The sequence below is a fragment of the Carcharodon carcharias genome, chromosome 8 (assembly GCF_017639515.1).
Source record: "Carcharodon carcharias isolate sCarCar2 chromosome 8, sCarCar2.pri, whole genome shotgun sequence".
NCBI classification, from domain to species: Eukaryota; Metazoa; Chordata; class Chondrichthyes; order Lamniformes; family Lamnidae; genus Carcharodon; species Carcharodon carcharias.
In genome coordinates, this window is record NC_054474.1 from 93,978,257 (window position 1) to 93,998,384 (window position 20,128).

General features: G+C 48.2%; 1 protein-coding gene across 1 annotated transcript; it reads left to right on the forward strand.

Annotated features, from left to right (window-relative positions):
- Positions 1-737: 737 nt before the first annotated feature.
- Positions 738-1,145, forward strand: LOC121281469 (histone H2B type 1-L-like). The gene has a single exon (XM_041194414.1). It carries the CDS (start codon positions 738-740, stop codon positions 1,143-1,145), a length of 408 nt encoding a protein of 135 aa, XP_041050348.1.
- Positions 1,146-20,128: the final 18,983 nt, after the last annotated feature.

Here is a 20,128-nt window from a genome sequence, read left to right on the forward strand (position 1 = left end):
GCAGTGAGAATACACCATAGATCCTCACATTGCATGTGAACATTTGACTCCAGTCTGGCTGATGGCAGCGTACATACCCCCTGTGATAAGGCTCCTGTCATGGAGACACAGTGGATGCCCATTGTCCCTACATTCCAGGGGGATGATGGTGACATGCAGTGGGGGACACTCCATAGATCCTCATATAGATTATGTGAATGTCTGACTCCTGTCTGGCTGAGGGCGCTTCACTTGCACTCTGAAAGAGTTATATCATGGGAGATGCAGCGGGGAAACTTTAACTTCTCCTGACTCTGGCATCCAGAGCTGAGCCCTTCGGGACCACCCTGTCACCGGACACAGAAGCTGATAGGATGGGGGCGCTAGCCGCACCTCTAAGGTGCTGGGGACACAGAGAATGACAGAAATTTGTGCCGTTGGTTCAGGACATTCTGGCAGCAATGATAAAGCCCCATCGAGGTGCAGCATGACTGATGTGTCCAGTGACAGTGAAGGCGCATCATCAATGTGCTGGAAAAGTCGCACAAAGCACAGAGAAGAGGCCCTGGGCTGAGACACCTGCCTTTATCTTGTGCAGGAACCAAGGTTTCACTTTAGTCTGACAGAAACACTGCTCATCAGAACAAGGAGCCATAGGAAGGAGACATTCTTAATGTTCATTTTTTAATGAACTCCATGTACAAGTGATTAACCCCCGTGCTGTGCAACCTGACTTGAGTTGGTCTAAGTTGAGTGGAATGCCTGAGGTGGCAGCTGTGGCGAAGGGTAATGCTTCCCACAAGGCATCGAAACTGACGCTGACTAAAGTCACTAAGAAGCTGCCTAAGAAGCGGAGAAAATCTCGCAAGCAGAACTATTCCACTTGCGTATACAGGGTGCTGACTCAGATCTACCCTTCTATCAGGATCTCGTCCAAGGTCATGAGTGGTATGAATTCCCTCATTGTCAACATTTTCGAGTGCACTGTCTCCGAGTCTTCGCACCTCATTCACTACAAGTGCCACACCATCTCAGCCAAGGAGATCCAGAGCGCCATCCGCCTCATGCTGCCAGGGGAACTGGCCAAACACGCTGTCTCCAAAGGCACCAAAATGGTCACCAAATACACCAACTCCATTTTGGTCGATCATTCTATAGATTATTAAAAAAGACCCATCTTCCTGATTGGACACAGGGGCGGGTCGTTGTTGTGTGAGTGGGAGCTATTGCTGTGGCTGGCACAGGCAGTAGCTCTTGCTGCTGTATTCCTTGGGCTGTAACAATTGCTCTGAGTTATCTTTCTGGTCCTCAACTGGGAGAAGAAGACTACTGCCCGGAAGAAGGAGGAAGGAGTTCGGGAGTTGGAATTTCTCTTTTTCATTTGAGGACTAAAACACCCTGTTGTTGCTGCTGTTATATCCTGCTGCTGTAAGGTGGGGCCTAGCAAGGCCTGAAGAGTCTGGGAGTGGGAATTTGGAGAGAACTGGAGAGGAGTGGTCCTTCGTACATCCAGAGGGGGAGGACTGCTCCTGTGTCAGAGGTGGATGCATGGGCGAGGTTAAGATCTGTCCTTTGGACTGTTTGGTTGTCTGCAGGGGGAGGAATAGAAAACCTGACCAGGGAGGGCTTTGAGAGACAGAGATTTAAGAAGAAGAAGACCCGTACCCCACTCTGCCCTCCCTTGCCTTGCTTGGTTTAGTTAGTTCCGCCCAGAGCCAACTGTGTCTGAGGGTATTCAACATCTTTCCTGAACAGTGCCTGGGCAGTGTTAGCTGCCCAAGTGAAGACTCCCCTTGCAGTGGAAGATCGGAAAATACACCACACCTCCATACCACCCCTGGAAACACCTGAGGCATCAGCCTGTCTGTGCGCTCTCTCTTGCTCGCGCTCTCTCTCTCGCGCTCTCTCCTGCTCCCACTCCTAATTTGCTCTGGACTATTTCTTATTGTTTTCTTTGCTTCCGTCGGGTTGGGTGTAGCACAACACCTCAGTGGCGACGACATCTTTGGCGGTGGTGGGGCCCACTCGGGCCACCTATGCGGGAGCAGTGGCTTCTTCGGCCCCTGTTTCCTCTACGGGCCCGTCACCTTTTTAAATTGCTTACCTGCAAGCTTGGGGGGAAATGCTACATCCCGCCCCACCATGACCATTGAGGCCTGCGTGAAGGCTCGAGCTGGAGTTGTCAGTCTCTCGGCCATAGTCCATGGCCTCAGATGTACGGAAAGACTGTGTTCTTTTTGAGAGCTGAGCGGGCGGTGCACCTCGCCCTCGAAGGGGCTCACAGTGGGCGAGACGTTCCTGGTGTTGGACCCTCTGGAGGCCACAGCCCAGAGGCTCATATTATCCAACATCCTGCCCTTTGATCTGGATGGGCTCCTTCTCCCTCTTTGTCATCTGGGGGAGGTGAGGTTGGGGGTGGTGCCGATCCTGCTTGGCCTAAAGGACTTGAGCCTTCATCACATATACTCCTCCTAGTGCGAGGTTTTTGGTTGACTTGTGCGAGAGGAGTGCACAGAGCTGGGCTTTGATACCACCCTTGAGGGGGGCCGCCTACCACTTCTTTTGGATGGCAGATGGCGTGCAGTGCCATGTCTGCACATGTGGGCGTGGGCATGTGAGGAAGAACCGCTCCACCTCCAAGGCCGCCAGCACCACCCCGGCGGCCATGGCTGGCACTGCTGCTCCTCCCCCGGCCACCGCACCATCTTCCTCGCCACAAGGGGGTGCCGCCAACAGCCGAGGTGGCGAAGGCAATCAGCGAGGCGGAGGGGAGAGACCCCGCGCTGGAAGAAGGTGCGATGGAAGACCCGCCACCCAGAGGTGGCCCCCGAAAACCCCAAAAATGCCTGGATCCCAAGAAGCCTGAAGACATCGGCTTGCGGGAGAAAGCATCATCTGGCCCCGGCATTGTGGCAGTATGGCCCTGGGTCCATAGGCGCCTCAGCACCAAGTGCTGGGCTTGGCGTCATCCCTGCATGGGTTCCGAGGTCCTTAACAGGATTGACCTGCCCAAACCCCAGAGGGCGGTGCGTCTGGGCGGGGGTGGGGGGCGGGGGGGTGGTGGGTGCTGAATAAGGTGGTGGGGGCCTCGCAAATGGAGGTCTCCCCATCCTAACCCAGAAGAGGTGCCACCCCTCGGAGGGGGAGGACCTCGTGACTAGCGAGGTAAATAGTGTTTCCTCCCCCAATGAAAAAATGATGGGCCCCTGCCCTGCCCAGCCCCCACCCATGCAAGGCCTCACTCTGCCCTCTGGGGGAAGCCCAAATCCCCGACCCCTTGCTGCAGTCCCCTGAGCAGGGCCTCTTGGGGGTTGGTGAGGATATCGGTCTTGTGGTGGTGTCCCACCCTGACCCACCTTGCAGCCCCTTCATGGCCCCGACAACTGGGTCATCGGGCAGCGGTGATGAGAAAGGCCTCCCGACTCCCTCCCAACCTTCAGCACCAGGCGCATCGGTCCTAGGTCCAGAGATTTTTCCGGACTTGCTGGGTGACTCGGTGCCTGCAGGGGAGCGGGGCTCTGAGCCGCTGCCAACCTTTGGCCCATATCCCCAAGAGGAGACCAGAAAGGACACCTTTGCCCTTGATCCTGGGGGTAGGATCGAGGTGGAGCTGGCTGGCAGCTCCGAATCAGCCCCCGTACTCAATACAGGGGAGCGGTTGAGGGCTGGGGGCAACGACCTGGAGGAGGACGGGGTTTCGGTGGTGAGCACCGGGGACGACTTAATCGTTGTCGGGTGAGGTGGTGGATCCCCTGGTGCCCCCCACTGACTCTCTCCTCATCCCTTTACGAGAGCTCCAGGATTTTTTAGCGAGCAATTGCCGTGTCCAGTCAGCCTTGGACTGGTGGCATTCTTGGGCTGGACCAGAATGCCAAGCAGAGGATCCCACATGTTTTTCACTGGGGTCTGAAGGAGAGGAAGGATTAAAGCAGCCCTCTCCTTCTGCATTCACACTAGGCGTGGTGATGGTAGCACATACTTCTGACAATGAAGACCACCATAGCCAGCCTCAACACCCACGGCAGCAGCAGGGACGCACAGCGCAGATTCCAGAACTTCTCAGACTTCCAGGATGGGAAAAACGCAGTGTGCTTCCTGCAGGAAACTCGTACCGTTCCGGGAGACGAAGCTACGTGGCTCCTGGAGTGGCGAGGTGGGGTCTACATGAGTCACCTAGCCTCCAATTCTGGCGGGGTGGCTATTTTGTTGGCCCCGCATTTTCAGCTGGAGATCTTGGGGGTCAAGGAGCCGGTGCCAGGCTGGTTGCTGCACTTTACTGTGTGCCTCGGGGGGGCGGCACTTCACTTTGTGAATGTATACGCTCCCCTGGGCGCGCAGCAGCAAGCGAGACTCTTTGAGGATGTGTCCACTCATCTCAGCTCCAATGTGGGCGAGTGCATTGTCCACGGGGGGCGGATTTCAACTGTACCCTTGGGGTCCGGGACCATCACGGTGCCCAGCACCGCTCGCTAGGTGTGAGTAAGTTGAGGGACCTGGTCGCATCCTTGAACTTGGTGGCTGTCTGGTGACATCTCCATCCCAATTCCAGCGTTTTCACTTTCATGGTCCTCTCAGCTTATGCTGGCATTCTCATGTTCACTGACCCGGCTGACCTGCAGAGGATGCACGAGTGCCAGGAGGTCTACTCTGCCATGTCATCTGCCAGGATTAACTGGGGCAAGTGTTCTGTACTCCTGGTCGGTCAGTGGCAGATGGATCCCCTACCCGAGGAGCTCAGGCCTTTCACCTGGAGCAGGACCAGCCTCCTCTACCTGGGGGTCCATCTCTGCCCCGCTGAGGAATCCTGGCCGGCAAACTGGCAGGAACTGGAGATGAAAGTCACCGCTCGCCTGTGGCACTGGACAGGACTGCTCCAAGTGCTGTCTTACCAGGGTTGAGTTCTGGTCAAACACTAACTGATTGCCGCCATGTTGTGGTACCAGCTGGTCACTTTGACCCCTCCCCGGATGTTGTCATAAAAATCCAGAGCATGTTCATCGACTTCTGGGACAAAAGATTACACTGGGTCGCTGCTGAGGTTCTGAGTCTCCCGTTTAGGGAAGGCAGTCAGGTGCTGGTGTGCCTACGCACACAGGTGGTGATTTTCTGCCTTCAGGCCCTGCAGCAATACCTTTACATTGAGCCCCCTCCGAGATGGTGTGCCCTGGTGATGTATTTCTTCCACCAGGTGCACGGCCTGAACTATGTAGGCCTGCAGCTCCTGTTTATAGACCTGAAGGGCCTTGGTGGCTCCTTGCAGGCGTTGCCTGTCTTTTACCAGGACCTGATAAAAGTCTGGAACATGGTTGCCTTGCAACACAGCTCTCTGCTGACAGGAGCAGCGGCTATCATCAGAGAGTCGCCACTCAGGAATCCGCCTTTCCACCCTTTTCAGTGACTGGTGGAGAGAGCTGTGGCTGCCAGGGTGACCAGGATCGGGGACATGCTGGGTGGCGGAGGAGTGGGCTGGATGCTACCACAGGAGTTGGCACATCGCGCATCCATGGATGTTTGGCTTGCGGCTAATGCCACCCATGATCTTAGGACAGTCATGTTTGGCCCTGACGTCATTCTGGGTCTCAAGGCTGCGCAGGTGTGCGGTGGCTTGCCATCTGAGTGTATCCCTGCTCAGATGGAATTCCACATTGGCCCCAGGCCCCAAACCCTCCCTCGGGAGCCGGTGCCCCGCTATGTGAGTCACCTAGCAGAAATGTCTCCGTGTCCTTTTAGCACAGAGCAGAGGGGTTTCCTGTATGGGCTGCTGCTGCACACCCTTCACTTCCTTGTCCTCGCCCGCATCCCGGACACGACCTGCCGTGCTTTGTTGCTGTCCAGTGGTGGAAGTCCCCAGTGGGGGGCCCTCTACGGAGGTGTCCTCCCACTTTCCATCGGCGACCTGGGGTGGAGGGTGTTGCATGCAGCAGTCCCATACAAGTGTAGGTTGTGTTGGTTCAAGGACTCCCAAGATGCCTGTGTCTTTTGTGGCCTTGTGATGAGCTTGATGGGCATTCTCTGGAGGACTGAGATCTTTCGGGGTCTGCTGTGTGGTTGTGGCCCCCTCCTCAGTCCGTGGAGCTGGAGCTACTGGGGCCACAGGAAGAGGGGATTCAGATGGGCCAGATACTCATGGAGTCACCTGGGTGGATGGTCCCAGGGTGTGCACCTGCTGGTCCTCCTCCCTAAGGGTATCCGGGGGCCCCTGGCTGACTCCTTGAGGTGAAGGGGAAGCTGGAGTGAGATTGAGCTGCCCCTCACCCCTCTCGTGTACACACTGTTGGAGGCCCAGTATGGCGTCAAAGATGCAGTTCAGCTCACGCAGCAGTGTAGGATCGATGTCCTGGACCAAAGTTTCCTTGGTGGCCGCCATCCTACTAGTATTGGCCTCGGTGCGTTGACATGCCGGTGCTATCACCTCAGACTGAAAGCGGACGGACTCCTCCATCATGCCTTGCAATCTGAGCAGTGCAGCGGTCATCCCTTCCTGATGTTCCCAAGCTTGCCTTTGCAGCTCCAGCATCTGAGGTATAACCAAGTCCAGAGGCTCGTCATCTGACTCAGACTCAGCAGATTTCTGGCCCCCAGCAGTCCTCCTGGTGCTGGACACTTGGGAAGTCTCTTCCATCTGCTGTGGATCAGACAGTGCGATGTGTTCGCCAGATTATGATCCTGAGGCCACTCTAAAGCTTGGTCCCACTGAGGTGTGTGTCTCTGTGCTGGTGGTGGAGGGGGGTGAGCTCTGTGACAAGACTTCGTTGAGGGTTTCAGCAGATTCCTCTTCTGAGGCATCTTCAGGGATTGATTCGAAGACCTGAGCTGTGAACCCCTCGTCTGTTTCCCAGATGTGCTTGTGAAAGCAAAGAGAGAAAATTAGTGCATGACAGGGGACTGCAGAACAGGGGAACTAACTCTCGGCATGGTTGTCTGATGGATGTTGCAATGCTGGATCCTCACTTGGTTGAGCAACACTGACCTGACCATCAGCACAGGAATGATCCAGATTATCACCTGCCAGCGGGGTGACTCTATTTTCAAAGTCTGTGAGAACCTTGACTTGAGGCATTCCTCCACTGTCTGCAACCTCTCCCTTTTGTGTGCCAGCTTGTCCTGCATGAATAAAGATGGAGAGTGTGTAAGAAGGACACCTGCCAGGCCAGATGATAAAGATGCCTGGCATGTGTGGGTGGTGAGTGGTGCTATGGATGGGATGAGGACACGATCCACAGGGCAGATGACAGCATGGTGAGAGAGTGAATGGTGATGTCCCTTAAACTGCAGTATGAGAGTTCCCTGTGGATGTGTGATGGGTTTGTGAGTTGAGAGTGATGAGAAAAGTGACTTACCCTGGTGGAACTGAGGAGATCATTCACCCTCTTTCAGCACTGGGTGGCTGTCCTCTTTTGCAGTGTGTTGGCAGTGACCACCGCTGCCACCACCTCCCAAGCTGGATTGGTGAGCTTGTTTGCTGTCCTTCATCCAGAGTGGGGGTAGAGGACATCGTGGTGGGCCTCCACTGTGTCCAGTAAGTGCTCGAGGGAGGTGTCACTAAGTCTGAGGGCAGCATGTTTCCTCCCTTTGGCAGCCATCAATTCCCAGCAGCTTCCTATCCCTTGAAGAATGCTAGCTTTTTGCAGGGGCAGCCTTTAAACATAGCACCCGTTTACTGAAGGTCTGAGGTGATGGTGGGGCGGGCGAACCAGAGGACGCTCCACCAGTGACCTGGTGTGTTTTCCAGGAATGCATAATTAATGAGGTGGGATTGGGACAATATTGTGTGAAAACCTGCCATTGCAGTCAGCAGGTAAAACATCCTTTTTCCCGCCCCTTACCCACACTTTGGGCAGAATCATCCCAGATTTACACTATGATGCTTTTCAGGTGACAAACAGCTATGTTCATGTGAAGTAGTGAGGCAATTTGAAATAGTCTTCATTAGAATTTTAATATTAAAATGTCCTTTTTTGAGTTAATAGACAGAGAAACATTGTTATGGAGCTGACTGACTGCAGGATCTATGGCCAGTGACTGCTTGCTGCTGAATACTCAGCTGGTACAGAGTTACTTACAGCCAAAGTCAGTAGTATCAGAAAGAAAGTCATCTCTCATCATGCTGTCATTTGCCCTGTGGATCGTGTCCTCATCCCATCCATAGCACCACTCACCACCCACACATGCCAGGCATCTTTATCATCTGGCCTGGCAGGTGTCCTTCTTACACACTCTCCATCTTTATTCATGCAGGACAAGCTGGCACACAAAATGGAGAGACGGTCATGTAGGTGTGGGATTTTTCACCTTTGTGGAATCCTGTCACATCTTTAGGGGTGGGATTCTATCATTTCCAATATTCTGATGGGTTCTGTTGCCTTTCACTGGGCAGAATTCCCAGAGTGGGAGCTGGAAGAGGGCAATGTCTGGCTGCGGTAGCCTCTCTGAGGCCTTTCACAGACTAGCACAGCTAATAGCCTCTTGAAGTAGCCAATGAAGTGGAAATACTTGCATTCAAATTGTGGGGATGGGAGCTGAATGGATCTCCCTGCTGATGGATGCAAATCCCTTCAGGGATTTAAAATGCCAACAATGCCCCTTCCCTACAGTGAGCTGCTGTGTTGGACGCCAGAGACAAACCAGTAAACCTTTATCATCTAGCATTGCTAATGCACCAAGTGGCAAAACTGAGCATAAAGCAGCATAGTGTCTCTGCAGAGATCTCCCTGCCTCTAGCCTGATTGATGTTCAATGTGGACTGGCTCTTGTACAGAAAATCTAGGCCACAGTTTCCGGGCCTAGTCACAGCCCGGTAGCTACCAATAATTGGCATAGTTACACCAGAAATTGTGTACCATTTAGATGTGTTCCCATTACTTGGCAGAACCGCACAGACAAAGACTGTCAGCCACAGTGTAGCTGCCATTACTTTACTTAATCATAGCAGACAATGTCGCCAGATTAGGAATCAGAGAACCATCAAAGGCTATTGAGGCATTGAAAGATCCTCTGGGAAAGGCTAGAAGGAACTCTCAGGGTTTCAAATGAATACTTTACATCAGCCTTTGTGCTATTAACAGTAAAATTAATAACAAAATAGATGAGGATACCATCTTAGACAGAATATTGATTGGGCTGCTGGTCCACTTGACAATCACTCAAGGGTCCTTAATGAGATTGGGTCGGTGTTAGAGTTGCTATCTTTAATAACTCGCTAGAATTTGGGATTGCACCACCACCACCTGCCCCCCCCCACCGCATCCACCCCCCGCACCACCCCCCCCCCCCCCCCACCCGACCGGTTGAAAGGATGCTAATATCGTTTCAATTTTTAAAAAGTGAGGTAGATAACTACATGCCCATTAATTTGATTCCAGTAATAGGTAATTTAGGCTCAAAGGATTCATAAGAGCTGTGCTTTGTGATCACTGAGAGAAGGCGTCATCAGGCTTTCCAAGCATTCAACATGCTTCCAAAAAGGTGGTCATATCTTATTAACTAGATCAAATTTTTTGAAGGGGTTACTAAGCTGGTGGTTGAAGCCAACCCAATGCACATAGTCTACTTGGGCCTTCAGAAAGCTTCTAATAAGGCACCTCACAAGAGGCTACTTTACCAGATAGAATCTTTTTGACTTGGTTTGGTGGACTGACAATTTGCCGAGTGCCCATAGACAGAATATGGTTGCAATGCATTTGAATTTCTTGGAGATCAGTTACGAGGAATGCCCCTGAGGAATCGGTGTTGGGATCTGTGATCTTTATTATTCTCATTAATGCCCTAAATGTACGTGTTAGGAAAAGATTCATAGGTTTGCAGATGAGATGAAGTTTTGTACGAGTTTTGGGACCATAGATTACTCCAGTCTGATATTGATGTGTTGACAAATAGACATAAGTTTTATAATTGATGTTTAATTTAGAAATGTACAGTGCTCTACACATGGACAGACCTAATGGTCAATATACTTAGATCCTCCAGGGAACAGAATTGAAGCCAGTAGTGGAGGAAAGAGAGATGTATCTGAGTGATGAAGTGAATTTTTTCTCTCAGAGGGTTGTGCGACTTTGGAACTATCTACCTCAGAAGATGGTGAAGGTGGGGGTCATTGAGGTGGATAGATTCTTGCTTGGTAAGAGAATCAAAGGTTATCGGGGTTAGATGGGCATGTGCAATTCAAAACACAAAACAGATCAGTCGTGATCTTATTGAAAGGTGGAGCAGGCTTGAGGGACTGAATGATCTACTCCTGTTCCTGTTTCTTATGAATTCTTTATAGCGTTAGTTAATGGTAGAATCTATGGGTGGAATAATGCCAGATTTGCACTAAGTGTGGTAGCGGGCCGATAAAGCGACATTTTACCCGTCAGCCGCGATGGTGGCTTTTCACACCGTATCAACCCAATCATTATTTCTGCATTCCCAGGAAAGATGTTGTTTCCATGGTGGGCGGACTCCAATTCGCCTGCCATGTCGTCACCTCGCCACTTCATCATGCCAGGCACCACATTTAAAGCACAGCCACGCCCAGGACTGCAGCAAAGAAGACATGGCCCTGAAAGGCAAGAAGACTGCAGCCCTCGAGCGCCTTTTGGATGATGTGGAGCTCCACTATGATGTCCTCTACCACCCCTTCAGGCTCCAGGAGGGGCAGCAACATTACTACTTCAGCTTGACAGGACATGGCAGTGGTGATCAGTGCCAATGCTGCACAGAAGAGGTTGGCCATCCAATGCAGATAGAGGATGAACGATCTCATCTGTGCAGCCAGGGTAAGGCAACCATCTCATTGCTTTAAACTCACACACTCAAGCCCATCACACATTCACTGGCATCTCACTCACTGCCAGCTGAAGGGACATCACCACTCACTCTCTCACATCTCCATCTGGCCTCATCTCCTCTGGAGGCTGCCTCCTCAGTCCTCACCATCTTGAGGCCACTTGCACAGATCAACATGTGCCCCCCACACACACCCTGGGATACCGTCCTTCCCCAGTACAGCCCTCACCCTGCAGCCTCTTCCCTTGCCTGAGGCCACTTCACCCCCTTCCCCAAGCAAGCCCTAGCCCTGCAGCCGTTGAAAATCCACCCACATATGGCTGACCTAGTAGGTAGAGACCCACCTGTGATCCTCTTGATTACTTAAACCCTGTATTACTCCACAAACTTGCCCAGAAACTTATGTACTGCATACGTCTCTCTTCAGCATTGTGTAATCAAATGCATACTCACTTCACAACTTAAAAAAAACTCAAAGTCCATAGAATAATAGAGCACTGAAGGAGGCCATTCAGCCTATTGTTCTGGCTCTTTGAAAAATCTATCCAATTAATCCCATTCCTTTTGCCATATCCCTGCAAATTTCTCCCCTTTAAGGATTTATCCAATTTTCTTTTGTAAGTTGTTATTATTATATCTGCTTCCACCATCCTTTCAGACAGTGATGCTCTACCTGAATGTTACAATCTACGAACTGACAAAGAGCTGCAGCTTAAAGAATTAGCATTGGTTGTTATATTTGCTCTCTATCATCTAGCTGATTTCTTCAGCAGCCTTCCATCTCGTGTGATGATTGTGCCATGGTGATCAACTCTGTATTAAACCTAGCCTGGTGCCCCAGGACCCCCACTCTGGCATGGCAGTTCCTGCTGCATTTGCCGCAGAGGAAGACAGTGGGCTGAGAATGTGCAGAATGCTGGTCTCTGTTTTCTCTGGGCCCTCTTCTTGGCAAGCTGAGCTTTCCTTTTCACCTCGTCTCTTCCAATGCCCCTGAAAATAGTCAGGCTTCAGAGATCACGGCCATTGGCGATTGTGTCCCATTTTTGTGTGTCAGAGTCCGCCATCTTTGTATCTTGCTTGCAGGTGTCCTTGTAGCAGTATGGACGTCGAACAGGTTGTGACTAAGCGGCCAGTTCACCATACAGAGGGTCTTTGGGTATTGTTCAATTTATAATACCTCAAAAGATTCCATTTTAGCATCAAATTCTGTTATTTCCTACAGTTGCCATCTGAAGTGGGGGTGGGGCTGGGTATCATGAGTTCTGACCTTTGCTTTGTTACTGAGTCATTAACAATGTTTGTAGATGAGTCCACATCATGTAAAACATGCATATTGACTTGGATTGTCCAAAACAGATTGTTCCAGTTTGTTGGAAACCAGGCAGCCTGACCAAAGAACTGGGCGGTAATCCCAAATGAAACAGGTGGCAACCCTACCTTGATTAGTTCCAAGCAATTTGTTCAGTCTGCTTTTTTGAGGCCCGTAAGAGCTTAACTATTACCTTGCACTAGCCAAATGCTCTTAGAATTGCTTTCTGTATAAAACTAATGTTTTTCTAATACAGATGTCAAGGTATAATTGGACTAACATTAGCTATTTTCCAATCGTCTGGTACTAATCCCTGTATTTAATGAGCTGCAAAATAAATTTCTCCCAACTCCTACTTTAATTATCTTTGGATGCATTCCATTTGGTCCTGTTTTTAGCCTTTGTGCATATTCAAGATCACTTTTTTTTTAATTAACCATTTTCCCTACTAATCCTTGCTTTATAAGATGGATCCTCCACTCATCTGGTTACTGGAAATGGGAATAACATCAAGAGTATGTGGCAGGATCGAGCCAGAAGTGTGCTTTTCCAGGGCTGCAGATCAGGTTCTAAGCTGGTCTCAGGCTGAAGCTCCCTGGTGACGTGAACAGATTGACTGAGACATGCAGGAAACCCCTCTCATTAGCTACGTCATCAGAATGCCTTGAAGATAAACACAAAATTGGAAGGCAGAACATTGATGGGCAATAAACTGGAAGATCATTTTTAAGGTTGTTGTATATTTCTCTGGCAACAGAAGCAATATCCTTTTTAAATTTTTCCTGTTTTACTTCAATCTCTCAATTGATTTCTCTCTCCTCATCTACTGAGCTGGGGAGAGACTCTATGAGTATAATTAGTTTTCCAATACCTTCACCCAAATAACCATTTTTCACGTGTGAATTATGACAAATTGTTTGACGGACATCACAGCCAGTCTCAAGCCTGTTACCATTTGATGCTCACACATGAGTATCTCTGGTGGAGTTAATGCATATTGATGTTGGTATCACAGTGCCCATGTTACTAGACTAATAATCCCAATTTATGAGTTCAATTCCCAGCATGGCCAATGGGGATTTAAAATTCAGTTAATTAATTAAATCTGAAATGAAAAGCTAATGCCAATATGGTGACTGTGAAGCTACCGAATTGATGTAAAAACCTAGCTGGTTCACAAATGTCCCCTTTAGGGAAGGAATCTGCTGGCCTCACCTGGTCTGGCCTGGTGATTCCAGACCAACAGCAATTTGGTTGACTCTTAACTGCCCTCTGAATTTGGCCTAGCAAGCTTATATCAAGTTATATCAAACTGCTATAAGAAGTAAGAATAAAACATGAAGCTTTGACCAAGGCAACCTCCTCCTCCTTCAGGTACTATGCCATAAGAGGGCATTGATGCCCATGGACTTCCATTGGATTAGTCCATGATTATGCTTGGCAAAGTAGTGCAATGGTTTGCCATTGAGTCCAAACCAACAGATATGACAAATGCACAGCAGCCCTGTCGATCCTGCAAAGTCCTGTTCACAAATACCTGGTGGCTTATGCCAAAATTGGGAGAGCTGCCTCAGATTAATCAAGCAACAGCCCAACATGATTCTGTGTCTGTGATTGGGGGTTCAAGGTTGTATAATGTATTCTGGGTGGGGGACTTTAATGTCCATCACCAAAAGTGACTCAGCAGCACCACTACTGGCCAAAGTGATCAGGTCCTGAAGGACATATCAGCCAGATTGGGCTTGCGACAGGTGGTGAGGGAACCAACATGGGATAAAGAATTACTTGGCCTCGTCCTCACCAATTTACCTGTCACAGATGCATCTGTCCATGACAGTAAAGCATTTGTCCATGACAGTATTGGTAGAAGTAACCACTGCATGAACCTTATGGAAGTGAATTCCATCTTCATACTGAGGACACGCTTCAATATGCTGTGTGGCACTACCACCATGCCAAAGGGCATAGATTCAGAACAGACCTAGCAACTCAAAACTGGGCATCCATGAGGTGCTGTGGGCCATCAGCAGCAGAATTGTACTTGAACACAATATGTAACCTCATGTGCCGGCACATCTCCCACTCTACCATTACCATCAAGCAAGGAAATCAACCCTGGTTCAATGAAAAGTACAGGACGGCATGCCAGGAGCTGCACCAGTCATACCTAAAAATGATGTGTTAGCCTGGTGAAACTTCAACACAGGACTAGAAGCATGTTAAACAGCATGCTATGGACAGAGCGAAGTAACCCCACAAACACCAGATCAGATCTACGCTCTGCAGTCCTGCTGTATCAAACCATGACTGGTGGAGGACAATTAAACGAATAACTGGAGGAGGAGGATCCATAAATATCCCCATCCTCAATGATGCTGGAGACCAGCACAAGAGAGCAAAAGACAAGGTTGAAGCATTTGCAACCACCTTCAGCCAGAAGTGCAGAGCATATGATGCATCTCAGCCTTCTCCTGAGGTCTCCAGCATCACAGATGTCAGTCTTCAGCCAACTTGATTCACTTTGTGTGAATGGCGCTGAATACTGCAAAGGCTATGGACCCTGACAGCATCCTGGCAGTTGTTTTGAAGACTCATGTTCCTGAACTACCTGTGCCTCCAGCCAAGCTGTTCCAGTACAACTACAGCTCTGGCATCTACCTGACAATGTAGAAAATTGCTCAGCATATGTCCACAAAAAACAGGTCAAATCTAATCAGCTCAGTTACAGCCCCATCAGTCTACACTCAGCAAAGTGATGAAAGTTATCATCAACAGTGTTATCAAGCGACACTTACTCATCAATAACCTGCTCACTGATGCTTTTGTCCAAACATGGACAAAAGAGCTGAATTTGTGAGGTGAGAGTGACTCCCCTTGATATCAAGGCAGCATTTGACAGAGTGTGGCATCAAGGAGCCCTAGCAAAACTGGAGTCATTGGAAATCGGGGGAAAACTCTCTGCTGGTTGGATTCATACCTAGCACAAAGGAAGATGGTTGTGGTTGTTGGAGGTCAATCATCTCAGTTCCGGAACATCACTACAGGAGTTCCTCAAGGCAGTGGCCTCAGCCCAACCATCTTTAGCTGCTTCATCTTTAGCTCCTTCCATCATAAGGTCAGAAGTGGGGATGTTTGCTGATGATTACACAATGTTCAGCACCATTTGTGACTCCCCAGATACTGAAGTAGTCCATGTCCATATGCAGCAAGACCTGGACAACATCCAGGCTTGGGCTGACGAGTCGCGAGTAACATTTGTGCCAGGCAACGCCAACAAGAGAAACTCAAACCATTGACCCTTGAAGTTCAATGGCATTACCATCGTTGAATCCCGCACTATCAACATCCTGCGGGTTACCATTGACCAAAAACTGAACTGGATTAACCATATAAATACTTTGACCACAAGAGCAGGTCAGAGGCTAAGAATTCTGCAGCAAGTAACTCATCACCTGACTCCCCAAAGCCTGTCGACTGTCTACAAGGCACAAGTCAAGAGTCTGATGGAATACTTTCCACTTGCCCAGGTGAGAGAACTCCAACAACACTCAAGTAACTCAAAAAAAAAATTCAGGCCAAAGCAGCCCTTGGTTTAACAAGGGAGGCAAGCCGAATCTCAGCCAAAAAGCAACACATCCAACAGTGCAGCACCCCATCAGTACTGCTTTTTGGGTGACAGTCTAGATTATGTACTCAAGTCTGTGGAGTGAAGCTTGAACCCACAACATTTTGACTCTGAGGTGACAGTGGTATCACTGAGTCACAGCTGATCAGCTAATTGGGCATCAAATCTGGGGACTGTCTTGGTTAACGTAAAATGAGTTTATTGAGCCATTTCAGGATTCTATGTGGAAGTACTTTTACCAGAAAATTCTCCCCATTCACCTTTTATTCCCTTTGCCCTTTGATTTTCTGTAAATATTGAATGCGGCATCACCAAAGAATATTAATAGATCATAATTACATTAAATATAGTAAAACAATTTAAACCACTTGGTCAGATTTTTAAAATTATTGCTGTGCGTACTGTTTGCCAAGCATTGGATGCAAGGACTTTATCTGCACAGATGCCTATTGGATGTTGGTGACTGGAATCCAATCATAGGCTTCCATTAGTTAAGTTCTGTGCTGGCCTAGTGATAAACACACTTCCCACCACACTTGCTATATGGCAGTTAATTATCAACAGGTTTCTAGTCCTGGCCTGTTTCAGTCTCACATGGGATACCGAATTGGTTCAGGGGCAAAATAGGTCAAACAGGGCTTTTCTTACAGACATTGTTTTCCTATTGACCATCTTAATAGAATTACTTCACTAAAAGATGCATTTCTGTAATGTTGACTAGTGGTGGAAATTGCAGTTTTTCTCAGGCTGTTCACTCTGTCTCCCCATTGCTTGACCTCAATGACCAACATTGATCATGATTAAAATACAGCAAATTGTTTTCTGTGTTTCTGTAACATAATCTACAGGGATGGGCTGCCGATGGGTCTGTTGAGGTCACCTTGAGTGGCAAAACTCAGAAAGGGTGGTGAACAGCTGAAGAAAAATCTGACAACACAAAAACTAATGGGCCACTTCTCTTTGGTGGGGGACATCTTGCAGTCTCTGCAATTGTTTAGACTTTGGTTGGTTAGTTTTCTGAATCCTTCAGCTCAAATACTTTGTGGTGTAACTTGTTGGAAATGCAAGTCAATAACAACCGAACATAGGCAACGAGACACCTAGAATCTTAAAGTTAAAAGTGTGACCAACTAATGAGGATTATGGATTGGAAAAGAAACAGGAATGATGGAGAGGGAAATAAAGTCCAATTAGGCACAGAAAAGGAAATAAAGAGAGGGAAAGAAATATTTCAAAGAGTGAGATGGGGAAAAAAGAAAGCAAAAAGTATTGCTTTAAATTGACATTTTTAAATCTCTGACAATTGCAGGAATAAGATTAAATTCTTTAAATTGTTTCCTTCCCTTCAGGGCCAGGGAAGTTGATTAGCATTGCATTTACATTTACTATGTTGATATAAGTATATCAACTTGTTGCCCTCTTAATTAGCAATCTTAGTTTTTTTGCAATATGCATAATGGGCAATTAACGTGCAAATTCAACGAGTCTGAGAAATAACAGGGAGGACCAGGGTGAGAGTCCGTTTTTGTGAAACAAACAGCAGTAAAGATATAAATCGAGCAGCGAGTTCTGGGAGCTACAGTGTTGAATCTTCTCACCCCTGAATTTGCTTGCTGATTTGCACATTAGTAATGGTGTGCACTAGGAACACGCACTTACTTTTCCAACAAGCTCTGGATCAATGGATAAACAGCCTTGACTGAAGGCTTTTTGATGGTGCCACAGAAATCGGTTTTTATGTTGAGCCGGTTTTCTGACCCTAATTCCCAGGCACAGCTGTCAGTATGGCATAAATGTGTTGATGAAGTAGCAGTTCTGAGATGCCTTCTGGGATTATTGGAGGTGTTGTGACTGTGCTGGAGGTGTTGATTGGAATATTGTCATTTTTGTCGGGCCATTATTTAAAACTACCTCTCTCCAGCTGAAGATTTGCCATTGCTGTGGTCAAAAAAAAACCTAGCCAAAAAAGCCACGTTTTATAAACCAGGCAGTTCCCTTGAATTGTAAAAATGGTGCTCAAAACAGAAACAGGGGAAGAGAGAATGTGGGCCAGCTGTGTGTTCTGATTTGGCTCTGTGGATTAGTCTGCTGTTCTGTGTGGAGTCAAGCCATATAGAGAGGAAAGGTGCCTGTGGTGATCCCTAGAAATAGGCTGAATCATCAAATCCTAGCTGTGCGTTGGTACAGGTAAGTGTAATTGCTCTGGACCAGGAATATTGGGACAGAGGCTGGTATCGAAAGTGGGCCAGGGGTCTGGGATAGGTAATGCCATTGCCTTTTGGCCAAGTCTAAATACAAGACGATTGTTACAGGGAGGTGGGTAGGGTTGCCAACTGTGACTAAATGTATTCTGGGACTTGCTTTTATATCTGATAAAGAGAAATGTTCAAAGAAAATGAAAACAATTTTTTTTAATGCCCCTATGCTTTTTCTCCAGGGTTTCACACAGCATTGTCCTGGAGATTGATCATTAATTCTTGGAGATTCCAGGCCAATCCTGGAGGGTTGGGAACCCTTGATCTGAAGGATTGAGTTATGATGTATATATCTTCTGCATCAAAGCACACTTAAAATTTTAGTATGTGATTGAGCATATAATCTTTAATCTTTAATAAAGGGCAAGTGTTTGACTATATGAATTCAACCTTGGCCATGAGGCTTAGGACTGTTTTGTCCATATTGTATATCACAGGCCCAACAAAACTACGAGGCAGTGTCAACAGGAAAGAAGATCATTTGGAGGGATGGGAAGAGAGAGAACCCACAATTAAAAATCAAATAAAATGCAATTCTTTGCTAGCAGTTTTACTCTTGTCTGCATTGTACTGATCTAGCTGTTGTGTGACAGACTGACCAGAAATACTTTATCTGGCATAACTTCACAAACATTCTAAACAGATAAGCTCCTTTGTAAAATAATACATTTTATAATTTCACCTCACACCAAAAAAACCCTCCTGCTAATTTTCAAAACATTCACCAGGACACATTGCTCTATAGGCTGCTTCCTCTGTTAGCCACTTCTCCAATCACAGGGCTCTGCTCTTTTCCCCACTTTATAGACCTTTCCCCTGGCTCCCCAGTCACCAGGCCTCTCCCCCCTGGCTCCCCAGTCACCAGGCCTCTCCCCCCCTGGCTCCCCAGTCACCAGGCCTCTCCCCCCTGGCTCCCCAGTCACCAGGCCTCTCCCCCCTGGCTCCCCAGTCACCAGGCCTCTCCCCCCTGGCTCCCCAGTCACCAGGCCTCTCCCCTGACTCTCCAGTCAATAGATCTCCCCTTACTATCTAAGGGAAGGGTAAAACTCCAAGAAGTTTATGACTAATGGGAAACAAAGCAGCAGGTTAGTGTGGGGGGGTAGATTCAACTTCATGGAAAATTATGAAAAAATTGAAAAGAAAGGAGAACCCAGGAGAGGCTTTTAAAGTCTCCAGAACACAAAATAGGACAGAATGTTTGGAAAGGGCTAGGAATCTAACTTCAAGCACATCAGATAAAGGGACAAAAATGAGAAAGGGGACAAGAAATACAGGACTGAAGATGTTGTATCTGAATGCACGCAGTATATGAAATAAGGTAAATGAGCTTGTGGCACGGATTCAGTTTGAAATTAGCAGGTATGATGTGGTGGGCATCACGGAGACATGGCTGCAAGGGGATCAGGACTGGGAGCTAAATATCCAAGGATATACATCCTATCGAAAAGATAGGCAGGTTGGCAGAGGGGGTGGGGTTGCTTTGTTAGTAAGAAATGAAATTAAATCGATAGCAAGAAATGACGTAAGGTCAGGTGATGTAGAATCTGTGTGGGTAGAGTTGAGGAACCGCAAAGGTAAAAAAATCATAATAAGAGTTATGTACAGGCTTTCGAACAGTAGTCAGGATGTGGGGCACAAGATACACCAGGAGATAGAAAAGGTGTGTAAGAAAGGCAAGGTTACAGTGATCATGGGGGATTTCAATATGCAGATAGACTGGGAAAATCAGGTTGGTAGTGGATCCCAAGAAAAGGAGTTTGTGGAATGTCTACGAGATGACTTTTTGGAGCAGCTTGTGGTGGAGCCCACTAGGGAACAGGCAATTCTAGATTCAGTGATGTGTAATGAGGCAGATTTGATAAGGGAGCTTAAGGTGAAGGAACCCTTAGGAGGAAGTGACCATAATATGATAGAATTTACCCTGCAATTTGAGAGGAGAAAGCTGGAATCAGATGTAACGGTATTACAGTTGAATAAAGGCAACTACAGAGGCATGAGGGAGGAACTGGCCAGAATTGACTAGGTGATGAGTCTAGCAGGAAAGACAGTGGAACAGCAATGGCAGGAGTTTCTGGGAGTAATTTGGGAGACACAGCAAAAATCCATCCCTAGCAAGAAGAAGCATACTAAAGGGAGGACGAGGCAACCATGGCTGACAAGGGAAGTCAGGGACAGCATAAAAGCTAAAGAGAA